Below are 13,437 nucleotides of genomic sequence, written 5' to 3'. Positions count from 1 at the left end.
CCTTAGAGTTCACAATCAAATAGAACATTCAGACATACAAATACTGAAAGCCAATAAAATGGAGATGGAAGTCTTTAGGGCACGGTGAAAGAAGAAAGAAGTTAGCAGTTCTGTCTGGGTTGACAAGATACCAGATGACTGTTCAGGAAATATTTCCTTGGAGGGTGATCACTGATAAGGGAAAAGATAAATACATTTTTCATAGGTTGACAAGAGGGATGATATGTAAAAGTGCTGTTAACAAAAAGTTACTCAAAATACATATTAAGCTACTGGCTATAAAAACAAAGAATTATATTTAATTTGTGAGCATATTCAGCCCAGTTCAGTAACTTCTCAGGAAAGGGAAGAGTCCCCCCAAAAGGAAGATATTTATTGGAAATAGTTGAACTTTAAAAGTTCTAGTTCTTTTTTTAATTTAATTTTTATTTATAAAATGGAAATATTGACAAGACTATAGGTTAAGAGGAGTATATTTTCATACAATTCCCACCCCAGAACTCAGTGTCCAATCCCGTCCCTTGATAGCTTTCTTATTCTTTATCCCTCTGGGAGTATGGATCATTATGGAGTACAGAAGGTGAAAGGTCTAGCTTCTGTAATTGCTTCCCCACTGAACATGGGTGTTGGCAGGTCGATCCATAATCCCAGCCTGTCTCTCTCTTTCCTTAGTGGGGCAGAGATCTGAGGAGGCAGGGCCCAAAGACGCATTGGTGGTGTCATGTGTCCTGGGAAGTCCGGTTGGCATCCTGGTAGCATCTGGAACCTGGTGGCTGAAAAAGAGTTAAGATATAAAGCAGAACAAATAGTTGAGTAATCATGAACCTAAAGGCAAAAATATTGCAGATAAAGATTTGGGGTCTCCATTTTGGAAAAAGCTAGTAAGTATTTTAGGTATAGTCCATGGGACCCATGACTTTACTAGTTTTTGCCTGGGCCTAGCATCTAATATGCAGGTGGACCCAGGTTTATTGTCTGGGGAGATGGTGTCATGGTTGGAAAAAGTTTTAGCTCTTGAAACAAGCCTTCAGCTATCTGAAAAGCTATGCTACAAAATGCCTTCCCCCCCCCTTTGGCGAGGATCACAAAAGTAACTGAATTCTTAATATTATTTTATGTCTTTTTGGCGAGGATCATAAAAGTAACTGAATTCTTTTTTTTAAATTTATTTTATTTATTTATTCCCTTTTGTTGCCCTTGTTGTTTTATTGTTGTAGTTATTATTGTTGTTGTCGTTGTCGGATAGGACAGAGAGAAATGGAGAGAGGAGGGGAAGACAGAGAGGAGGAGAGAAAGATAGACACCTGCAGACCTGCTTCACTGCCTGTGAAGCGACTCCCCTGCAGGTGGGGAGCTGGGGTTCGAACCGGGATCCTTATGCCGGTCCTTGTGCTTTGCGCCACCTGCGCTTAACCCGCTGCGCTACAGCCCGACTCCCAGTAACTGAATTCTTAATATTATTTTATGTTTCAGGTATTACCAAACTCATCATAGTTTAATAAATACTAGCAGTTGTAACAATCTTATTATGTTAACTATTTTCTTTTTATGTTTTGTTTCCTTTAGCCTCTACAGCATTCCTTGCTGATAGTCAGCCTCCAAACCGCAAAGCCCTGGCTGTTTATCCTGTCTTCTTGTTCTATTTCGTCATCAGTTGGATGATTCTCACCTTCACTCCTCAGTAAATAAGGAATAAGGAATTGAAAATCAGTGAATTGGAAGTTCATTTGATAGTTGTAATTCAGCATGAAGCTTTGCCTCTGGCCTTCTTTGTCTAATTTTGGAAGTACTAGGCAGTTGGTTTTGTGAGGTAATAAGGGAGCCATAAAGACCTGATGCCAGTTATTGTATGGAACTAATCTTTGTAAGACTATCCTTTTCCTTTTCATATTATTTATTTAAAATATATATATGTAGTATGCACAGTGTAATTCCTCCTTAAGGCATAGTGGGGTCACCATGGTCCCTTTGGGTAATAACCAGTGACTTGTAAAACACATGGGTATATCCTATAATTGGAATAGAGTATGTAACTATTTTGTCAGTTTTGAGAATACAAGTTTATGTGCAGCTCTTAATCACATTGCCTATGACTTAAAATATGCCTTGTTTTTCATAAATAAGAATGTATAATCTGTATGCCATTTCTTTTAATACTTAAGCTTAAAAAGGCAATGATAGATGTTGGGAAGGGGGCTTCACAGATGAGGCAGGAGAAAACAGACATTAACTAACCTTTAAAATTTGGTCAAAGCCAATAGTGAATGATTTCACTTATAGGAGGAAATTAAGAACAAAGAACAGTAAGGGAAAACATAAGGTGAAACTTGGACTGGGTGTGGAAGGAAAGAAAAGGGACAGTATGAAGGGATTTTAGGACCCTGTTGTGTCTCCTCAACAGTAATCAAGGGGAGATGAGAGATGTTAAAGATGTTACTGTAAGCCACCACTACCCCCCATAAAATTTTTTTAAATTTTATTTATAAAAAGGAAATACTGACAAAACCATAGGATAAGAGGGGTACAACTCCACACAGTTCCCACCACCGGAACTCGGTATCCCATCCCCTCCCTTGATAGCTTTCCTTTTCTTTAACCCTCTGGGAGTATGGACCCAAGGTCATTGTGTCATGCAGAAGGTGGAAGGTCTGGCTTCTGTAATTGCCTCACCGATGAACATGGGCATTGACAGGTTGATCCATACTCTCAGCCTGTTTCTCTCTTTCCCTAATGGGGCAGGGTTCTGGGGAAGCAGAGCTCCAGGACACATTGGTGGGGTTGTCTGTCCAGGGAAGTCTGGTTGACATTATGCTAATATCTGGAACCTGGTGGCTGAAAAGAGAGTTAATTTACAGAACCAAAAAAATTATTGAGCAACCAAGAACCTGAAGGCTAGAATAGTGCAGATGAAGAGTTGGGGTGGGGGGCATCTCTGTTTTGTAAATAGCTAATAGGCATACTTTTGTTATACTCTAAAGGGCCTGTGGCTATACTAGTTTTTTTTCCCCCTGAGCCCAAAGTCTGATATGCAGGTGGATTCAAGTTATTATCTGGGTAGATGATATCATGGGTGGAAAAAGGACTAGAAAGCTGGAAGAGAGTAGCTCCCAAATATGGGAAAGGTGTATAAATATTGTTGACTATAAACCCTTCAATTTGATGGGGCACATATTCAACTTAGCCTATGTGACCTCTGCATCCTTGTAGATCTGAGGTCACATTCTGTGGTCATGAGTAGGAACGTCCCAAGCTTCCCCAATATCAGGACGCATATCAGGAATCTCAGGTATGGCATAGAAAATGTTGTCCAGCCTCCTTTCAGGGATGGAACATTCTCTACCATTGTTGATCCAAGTTGAGGGCAAGGTCCTATGGTGGTCCACAAAGGGATGGTCTATTGTGTTGTTCCTGATAGAGATACCCAGTAACAATGTGGAGAGGGATTTATTTGAGGTCTAGGCCCATCATGTTTGTTTGGGAATCTCAGGACTCCCCGAATAGGGCCCCAGCTGATGGGGTGGCCTGATAGTGACTAAAGAGTCATCGTTAAAGTATGCCAGTCTCTTGCCCTTATTCAACTTTTGCAGTCCTTGCTTTGATAAGGTTAGCTTTGGAGTGAGTGAGGGAAGTGTAATGGGAAGTAGGTGAGGAAGGTATCTTAAGTCTAAGCAGACACTCATTATGAACTTTATACTGACTCACTACAGACTATTGTGTGCTTTTGCTTTCAGGTATATATTTTGCCCTAATTTATAGATACATGTGAACATATGCTCTATCTCACAGGACCTGGCCTATATCTAGGTTTTGGGACTTTGTTAGGAAATGAACCACCTGGAATGGAATTAGACAATCCTATGAAAGGAAAGGTCTCACCTGAGTAATGAGGCTGAAAGGTTGATATTCCATGACTGACGTCTCTGGACACAGTCTAAGATGAAGCATGCTGGGGTGGTACTTGTTTCACTGATTAGGATGGGATCAATGGATGCAATATCATTTGGTATGAATTGAGAGAAGCATGCAGGAAAGTGAGCCCCACCCTAGAGGTTGCAGGACTGGGGAAAATATATGCTTTATAGAGGAAGCGGGAGGTTCCTGCTGTCTTAAGGTTTAAGAAGGTAATAGTTATTGCTATAATCACAGTATTTGGCAATTGGGTTAACTCTGAAAAATCCCTTTGTTAGGATTTGCTGTTTCATACACAACATCACCATAATTCCTTTGGCTTTATTTGTATATACCTGTGCCACCAGTGGCTTCTATTCTCCTTGGTCTAAGCTTTTTAGAGAGTCAATATATCGAAGACAGCCTATACTCTGTGCATTAAAAAGTTTGAGACAATCAATTTTCACCTCTCATATTAATTAGTGACTTATATGACTACAAATTAATGGGAGTGTACATAAACACCATGCCCACCACCAAAAAACTTTGTCCCATTCCCTCCCAACCCCCGTCCCATGAAGCTGAACACTCACCCTCACCCTCACCCTCACCCTCTACCCAGAGTTTTTAGTTTGGTGCCCTACTCCAAATTCAGTCAAATCCTGCTTTGAGTTTCCCTCTAAGTTCTTTCTCAACTTCTGTTTATTAGTGGGATCATCCCATACTCATCTTTATCTTTCTGACTTAGCTCACATACATAGTTAACATAGTTCCTTCTAGCTCCATACAGTATGGGTCAGAGAAGGTGGGTTCATTGTTCTTAATAGCTGCATAGTATTCCATTGTGCATACATACCACAACTTTCTCAGCCACTCATCTGTTGTTGGGCACCTGGTTTGCTTCCAGCTTTAGCTATTATGAATTCTGCTGCTATGAACATATGAACATCTTTTTCATTGAGTGTTATGGAGTTCTTAGAGTATGTCCCCAGGAGAGGAATTGCTGGGTCATATGGAAAATCCATGTCTAGCCTTATGAGAGTTCTCCAGACTGCTCTCTACAGAGGTTGGACTAATTTACATTCCCACCAGCAGTGTAGAAGAGTTCCTCTGTCCCCACAGCCTCTCCAGCATTTGTTGCTGCTGTCCTTTTTGATGTATGCCATTCTCATAGGGGTGACGTGGTATCTCAATGTTTTGATGATGATGCCCTTATAATATAGCTTGAGATCTGGGAGCATGATGCCTCCATTTCAGTTTTTTTTCCCTCAAGATTGTTTTGGTGATTCTAGGTGTTTTCTGGTTCCAGATAAATGAATGCAATTTTTGTTCTCTTAAAGAAGCTTGGTGAAACCTTGATGGGTATTGCATTAATTGTCTATGGCTCTGGGGAGAATATTCATTTTGATGATATTAATTCTTCCGATCGATGAGCATGGGCTGTATTTCCATTTCTTGGTATCATTTCCTATTTCCTTGAGTAGTGACTTATAGTTTTCAATATACAAGTCTTTCAGTTCTTTGTTCCTAGGTATTTTATTGATTTTGCTGCAGTAGTGAATGGGAGGGATTTGTGGGTGTCCTTTTCTTTGGATTTAGTGTTTGCATAAAAAAATGTCACTGATTTTTGTACACTGATTTTGTAGCCTGACACCTTGCTATATTGCCTAATAACTTCTAGTAGTGTTTGCTGAATTCTTTAGGTTTTTCTATGTATACTATCATATGATTTGCATATAGTGAGAGCTTGACTTCTTCCCTTCTTATCTGTATTCCTTTGATTTCTTTCTCTTGCCTGATTGCTATGGCAAGAACTTCCAATACTATATGGAAAAGTAATGGTGTCTAGTCCCCGATCTGAGGGAGAATGCTTTCAGCCTCTGTCGTTTGAGTATAATGTTGGCTGTAGGTTTACTATATATGGACTCCACTATTTTGAGAAGTTTCCCATCTATTCCCATTTTTTGTAGTGTTTTGAGCATGAATGGGTGTTGGATTTTGTCAAAGGCTTTCTCTGTATCTATTGAGATAATCATGTTGTTTTTAGTTTTGCTTTTATTGATGTGCTGATTGACACTGATTGACTTACATATCTTGAACTAGCCTTGCATTCCTGGGACAAATTCCACTTGGTCGTGATGAACAATCTTTTTGATATACTGCTGTATCCAGTTGGCCAGGAACTTTTTTAATATTTTGGCATCTATGTTCATCAGAGATATGGGTCTGTAGTTTTCCTCTTTTGTTGTGCCCCTATCTGCTTTTGGTATCAGGGTGATGTTGGCTTCATAGAAGATGGGAGTGTTCCTGTTTCTTTGATCTTGTGGAAGTCTTTAGCGGTATAGGTATTAACTGTTCCCTGAAGGTTTTGTAGAATTTGTTTGTGAAACCATCTGGTCCAGGACTTTTGTTGTTAGGAAGATTCTTAATAACTGTTTCAATTTCTTTGTCTGTGATTGGTGTATTTAGGTTTTGTAGTTCCTCTTGGTTCTGTTTTGGAAGGGCATATTTCTGCTCTCATTTTATTGATTTTTGTCCTTTTGGTTGCTTTAGGGTTCCTTTGTTTCTTGTTCTCTAAGTCCTTAAGTTGTGCAGTAAGGTCGTTTATTTGAGCTTTTTTTTTTTCTTGTTCTATAATGTGTAATTGTATTACTATGAGTTTCCCTCTCAGTACTGCTTTAGCTGTGTCTCAAATATTTTAATAGTTTGTGTCTTCATTTTCATTTGTTTCCATGAACATTTGAATTTCTTGCTTGAGTGCCTCTCTGACTCAGCATTTCTTAAGCAGCATATTGTCTACTTTCCAAATTTTGTGACTTTTAGTAATTTTCTGTTTGTGTTGAATGTTAACTTTACTCCACTGTGGTTTGAGAAAATACTTTCGATGATGTCAATGCTCTTGAATATGTTCATACTGTCTTTGTGGCCTGGCATGTGGTTTATACTTGAGGATGTGCTGTGTAGATTTGAAAAGAATGTGTATTCCTCTTTTTGGTGGTGAAGAACTCTGAAAATGTCCAGGAGTTCTAGTCTGTCCATCTCTTCATTTAATTCTCTAGTTTCTTTGTTGATTCTCTGCTTCATTGATCTAAGTGGGGTGTTGAAGTCTCCCACTTTTATAGTATTATTATTTATATATTTCTGTAGTTTTTTCAGTAGGTGTTTGATGTATTCAGAAGAACCCTCATTGCGTCCACAGATTTTAATAATTGTTAAATCTTCTTGATTGATTGATCCTTTAATCACTATGTAATGTCCTTGCCTATCTTTTATTTCTTTATTTAATTTGAAGTCTGTGATGTTGGAGACGATAATACTGTTCCTGCCTTTTTTCTTTTTCTTTCTTTCTTTCTTTTTTTTTTGTGGTCCATTAGCCTGTATGATAGTTTTCCATCCTTTCAATTTACGTCTGTTTTGTCTTGTTGGGTCAGGTGGGATTCTTGCAAGCAGCATATGGTTGGGTTGTGTTTTCTGATACATCTTTCCACTCTGTGCCTTTTAATGGGTGAGTTTAAGCCATTGACATTTACTGATATTATGGATTTAATGTATTGTAGTGCCATTATTAAATGATTTTTAAAAATTTTTCTCTGATACATGGCTGTCGTTTTCACTGGCCTGGCTTTGCAGGTGGGAGACAGAGACATCCAGAGACTCATGGCTGAGCTGGGAAGCAGTATCTCTTTGTTGACAAGCGGGGAAACGGTTCAACAAACTAATCTAATCACAACCCAATTCTGTCCTCCATCTCTCTCCTCCGGTGGCAGAGTCAGGAACCAAGGAAATACAAACAATAGGGGGCGGGGAGAAGAAAGAAGCGTGAAGCAGCAATGACTAAACCAAATGTCCCAGAGGCGGGGGGGGGAGACCAAACCAATATCCCTGAGGCAGGGGTGCCCAGCTAACAGTGGACGTGCAAACAGAACACATAGCAAGCAACACAAACGAACCCAATGTGATGTTGGTATGCTTCACAAGCAGAATCTAGAAGCATACCAACACATGGCAAGTAGTATGGTGATTTTCTTGTTTATAAGAGGTGTTTTAGAAACTCTTTTAGGGCAGGCTTGGTGATGGTTACCTCCTTTAACTGTTGTCTGTCTGATAAGGTTTTGATCCCTCCATCTAGTTTAATTGAAAGTCTAGCAGGATATATATTATCCTTGATTGAAACCCTTTTTCATTTAGGGCTTGATAGATACCTTGCCATTCTCTTCTGGCTTTTAGAGTTTGAGTGGAGAAGTCTGCTGATAGTCTTATGGGTTTTCCCCTGTATGTGACATTTTGTTTTTCTTTCACAGCCTTTAAGATCTTTTCTTTTTCCTTACTTCTTTTCATTGTAACTATGATGTGTCTAGGTGTGTTCAGCTCTATGTTGATTCTGTTTGGGATGCTGGGCCTCTTGGATCTTAATGTCCTTTCTGTTGTTTAGGTCTGGGAAGATTTCTTCTATTATTTCCTCTAGAATGTTTACTTCCCCTTCCTCTCTTTCTTCCTCTGGCAGGCCAATTATATGAATGTTACTCCATTTGAGATCATCCCATATGTCTCTGTTGTTGTTTTCAGTATCTCTCAATCTCTCTTTGAGCTCTTTTACCTCTTTCTTGGTTTTCTCTAGCTCATCCTCTGTCTGGCTAATCAAACCAAAATTTTGTCAAGGAAGACTCTTTGTTGCTTTAAAAACTGTAGAAATAGAGCTGAGTGGTGGTACACCTTGTTGAGTGCACATGTTACAGTGTGCAATGACCCAGGTTCAAGCCCTGGTCCCTGCCTGCAGGGGGACCAGGGCTTTGTGAGTGGTGTAGCAGGGCTGCAGGTGTGTCTCTCTGCCTCTCCCTTCCTATTACCTTCCTTGTCAATTTCTAGCTGTTTGTCTCCAATAAATAAATAAAGAGAAAGAAATTTATTTTTAAAAAAGTGGAGGACTGAAATGTCAGTTAAGAGTGCTTTAAAAGAAAAAAAAAAAATGTAGACTTTGTTCCAGAAAGTTTAGAACTCTGGTCTTGGCACTTGTTACTTTAAAAGGTTTTTCTCTGGAGTTTTACTTTAGTCTGTATTGTCTAGCCTCTAATTAGGAAAAAAAAAAAAGATAAACTGTTTTTGGTTTTGTTTTTTTTTTACTAGAGTATTGCTAGGGATTAGACCTGGGGCCCTGATGCCTCAGGCATGAAAGTCCTTTTGCATAATCACTAAGCTATCTCTCCAGCCACAGGATCCTATTTTTTTATTTAATAATGATTGACAAGATTATAGGATATGAAGGGGTATAACTCCATAAACTCCATATCTCATCTACTCCACTGGAAGCTAGCTTATTATTTACCCCTTTAGGAGTATAGACCGAGGATCATTATGGGGTACAGAAGGTGGGAGGTCTGGCTTCCGTAATTGCTTCTCTGATGGACATGGATCTTGACAGGTTGATCCATACTCCCAGCCTGTTTCTCTCTTTCCCTAGTGGGGCAGGGCTCTGTAGAGGTGGTGATCCAGGACACATTGGTGAGGTCATTTGCCCCGGGAAGTCAGGTTGATGTCATGGTAGTATCTGCAACTTGGTCGCTGAAAGGCATTAAGATATAAAGTAGAAAAATTGTTTAATAATCAGGAACCTAAAGGTCGTAATATAGCAGTTGAGATTTGGGTCTCCATATTGGAAAAAGCTTGTAAGTCTATTTTAGGTATATTCCAAGGGGACCATGACTGCTAAATTTTGCCTGAGCCTGACAGCTAACATGAAGGTGGACTAAAGGTATAGTCTGGGGAGAAATTTTTTTTCTAATTTTCACTATTAAAAATATTTATTGGGGAGTCGGGCTGTAGCGCAGTGGGTTAAGCGCAGGTGGCGCAAAGCACAAGGACCGGCATAAGGATCCCGGTTCGAACCCCGGCTCCCCACCTGCAGGGGAGTCGCTTTACAGGCGGTGAAGCAGGTCTGCAGGTGTCTATCTTTCTCTCCTCCTCTCTGTCTTCCCCTCCCCTCTCCATTTCTCTCTGTCCTATCCAACAACGATAACAACAATAATAACTACAACAATAAAACAACAAGGGCAACAAAAAGGAATAAATAAATAAAATAAATATTTAAAAAAAATATTTATTTTCCTTTTTTGTTCCCCTTGTTTTTATCATTGTTGTTATTGATGTAGTTGTTGCCAGATAGAACAGAGATAAATGGATAAAGGAGGGGAAGACAGATGGGGAGAGAAAGATAGACATCTGCAGACCTGCTTCACCACTTGTGAACTGACCCTCCTGCAGGTGGAGAGCTGGTGTCTTGAACTGGGATCCTTAAGCCGGTCCTCAAGTTTCGTGCCATGTGCGCTTAACCCACTACGCTACAGCCCCACCTCTGAGAAATCCTATTTTTAACTATGAAAATATAGAAATTTTGTCTTCTGATGAATCACAGAACAACTGGACAATTAGAGTGTAATGTAGTATGAGTTTACAATTACCACCTTTGCACAGAGGGCTCAGCATGGTGTTTTTATTATTATTATTTAAGTTTAGCATTGGGGCTCGATGCCAGCACTACAAATTCACCATTCCTGGTGGCCATTTTTTCTTTCTATTTTATTTCATAGGACAGAGATAAATTGAGAGGGTTTTGAGAGATAAAGAGGAAGGGAGAAAGATAGATATCTGCAGAGTTGCTTCCCTGAATGTGAAACATTCCCCCTGCATGTGGTGAGCGGTGTCCTTATGCATGGTAATGTGTGAATGCAACATGTCAGGTGCACTATGCCCAACCTCTAGCATGTGTGATGTGTTTGGGAAATAGCAAGTTGTTTTCTTGGATTTAGACTTATTTATAGTTTATCATCTCTCCTTTCAAAAAAGATTAAGAGACAGAAAATACTCATTGTATATATATATATATATATATATATATATATATATATATATATATGGATTTTTTTTTTCTTTTTTTGCAGGGTTGGGCTTTATACATGCTTGATTTAACTGTTTCCAGGCCAACTTTTTCATTCACATGGAGAATCAATAAGTGAGGGAGGAACATCAAAGTACATCACAGGCTTTCTTAATGTGCCACTCCTATGTGCTACCAAGGCATTGACCAGGGCTGTTCACATTGTAAGGCAAGCATTGTACACTGAGATCTATCTCTCTAGACCTTAGACAGGAATTTATTTTTTCTCTTCTCTTTTTTTGATACAGAGAAGCAGAGAAGGAGAGTAAAAGAGAATATCCGAGTGAGCTATTTAACATTGCCCAAGAATTTCTTATAATTTGAATAGTTACTCATTTGGTATTTAAATTCCACTTACACATCAACATGCAGTTGTTTTTCCATCAGTGTTTTCACACCTGGAGGATTCTATTGCTCCCCTGGGCTTCTTATTTTTAGGCAGTAGGTAAGAGGCAATAAAGAAGAGGCAGAGAAGGAGAAACACAACAGCAGTATTTCATTACTCATGAGAGTATTTATGGTGCTCTTATGTGGTGGCTGTGGACTTTAACCTGGGTCCTTGTGCATGGTAAAGTGTACTCCTTAAAATTTTTTATCTTTATTTATTGACTAGAGATAGCCAGAAATCAAGAGGGAGGTGGGTAATGAAGGAGAAAGATGGAGAGATACCTGCAACATTGCTTCACCACTTGCAAAGCTTTCCACCGACAGGTGGGGACTGGGGTCTCAAGTCTGTTCTTATTCATTGTAACATGTGTGCTCAACCATGTGCATCACCACCTGGCCCCAAGTATGTAGTCTTCCAAGTGAGCCATCTGCCAGCCCCTAGATATATAATTTGGGTAACACATTTTTTCATTACCAAATTAGCTAAATGAATGATACTAGGACTAATGAATTATTGAAATGGTCTTCATTTATAAATATATCACTATAAAGATGGCCCCTCTGTTCTTGCATTGTCAAAAGTTTTTTACTATGTATATTTATTTTAATTTCCATTTTAGTTTTTAAAATAAGTCCTGTGAAAACAAAGCCAATGTCTCAGACTTAAATTGATAGTGAAAAGATTTTAAACTGGTTCTAATGTAGAAATTCTGAGTTATTCAGTTCTGCTGTATAACATTCTCCAACTTCCCACTAAAATAATCTATCTTCCAAATATGTTTCATAATTTATACCAGTAATTATAATGTGGGGTTAAATAAATAGCCCTGCTTGTCAAAATTATTCCCTTTTTAACAATATTTTTACTCAGGCTACCTATTTAGTCTGACATTCCTAAGGTCCTGACTTTGTGTATGTATTAGGGGGTGCAAAGGGGAAGGTATACATATATACTTAATATTAAGGTAGCTTGTGTGTATTTATCTGTTCCTCTTGAGTTATTTAGATAATGTTTTTGATTTATTTAAATTAAGGTGGGTAAATCAGATATTTAATTATCTTTCTGAAAATGAATGATCAGTTTGAGAGTATAATTTCTTAGTAAATATGGAGAATGAAAATAATATTGCTTTTCATGAGAGAAGACCTGACTATCTGAAAATTGGAACCTCAACACAACTCTACTTCATTTGTTTTAAGGACACAAGGATAATTATTGAGAGGAGACCTAGAAGGGGAAGGGACATCTACAAAAGATACCCTGTTTTAGGAGTTGGGAAGAATTGTGCTTCAGATGACATTCAGGAATGTGAGCTTCATTACCAAATAATATATCAATACCATCATGGCTTATCACTTTCAGCAGATCTGTTGTCATGTTCTTGAGCAATGGAAAAAGTAAAGACTAAATTTATTCACTATCAGATTATAAAAACTCAGTTGATGGAAACAGACTTGAGTATGCATCCTTTTAAAAGTTGCTCATTTGAGCAACTATTTTGTCTGAAAGGCTTATCACTAGGTTGTTAGAAACTCATGCTGCATTTTTGCATAGGAAAACAGAAGCATATGCTGTGACTTCTGACAACCCAATATTTGGGTTTGAATTGAATGCTTTCTTTGTTGCAGGGTTTTTCTATTGTTGGCCAAGCTGGAGTCACAGGGCATGGGACTAACATGTGTTTTACTGTTTACTATATTTGTTTTTTGTAAGGTATCTCCCAAAATGTGATTAGAAGACCAGCAGACCCATAAGAGATTTAATACTGTACTATATATATTGTTTGCTACTTATAGCATTTGCATTTCCTGTATACTACTGGAGATTAAAATGAAAATCTTTCATCATTTTCAGTTCTTTGCTATCATCAAGGCTTTAGAATTCATCTAGAATTTAATTTATCATATATTTTTGTCGTCAAAGTTCGGGGCGCCAGTATGCTGGGTTAGCTTCATGGGTGGGAGACTGAGACCAGGGACACACGACTGAGCAGAGAAGCAGTATTTCTTTATTCACGAGCAAACGGTTCAAAAAACTAATCTAATCTAATCACCACACAAATCTGTCCTGCCTCTTTCTCCCTTGGCGGCAGCATCAGGAACTCAGGAAGTATGTAGGATAGGGGGCGGGGAGAAGGAAGAAGCGTGAAACTATCAAGAGCTAAACCAAATCTCCCGGAGGTGGGGGGAGTGAGACCAAACCAACGTAACAGAATGATCATGTAAATTAG

The 13,437-nt window shown here is 38.8% G+C and overlaps 1 protein-coding gene across 2 annotated transcripts in view; it reads left to right on the top strand.

Moving 5' to 3' along the window:
- YIPF6 (Yip1 domain family member 6) overlaps positions 1 to 13,049 on the top strand; it is a 52,861-nt gene extending 39,812 nt beyond the window's left edge. The window contains exons 7-8 of one of the 2 annotated variants that reach the window (XM_060183075.1): positions 1,567 to 1,681; positions 12,407 to 13,049. In XM_060183075.1, coding sequence (XP_060039058.1) covers positions 1,567 to 1,681; positions 12,407 to 12,419 — 128 coding nt within the window. In that variant the 3' untranslated portion in view covers positions 12,420 to 13,049. Of the gene's footprint in view, positions 1 to 1,566; positions 4,349 to 12,406 lie in introns of those variants that run through there. The other variant, XM_007534555.3, reaches the window with a different exon arrangement.
- The last annotated feature ends 388 nt before the right edge of the window (positions 13,050 to 13,437 follow it).

The sequence above is a fragment of the Erinaceus europaeus genome, chromosome X (assembly GCF_950295315.1).
Source record: "Erinaceus europaeus chromosome X, mEriEur2.1, whole genome shotgun sequence".
NCBI classification, from domain to species: Eukaryota; Metazoa; Chordata; class Mammalia; order Eulipotyphla; family Erinaceidae; genus Erinaceus; species Erinaceus europaeus.
Note: the sequence above shows the minus strand (reverse complement) of the source record. Positions and strands in the feature narration are given on the sequence as shown.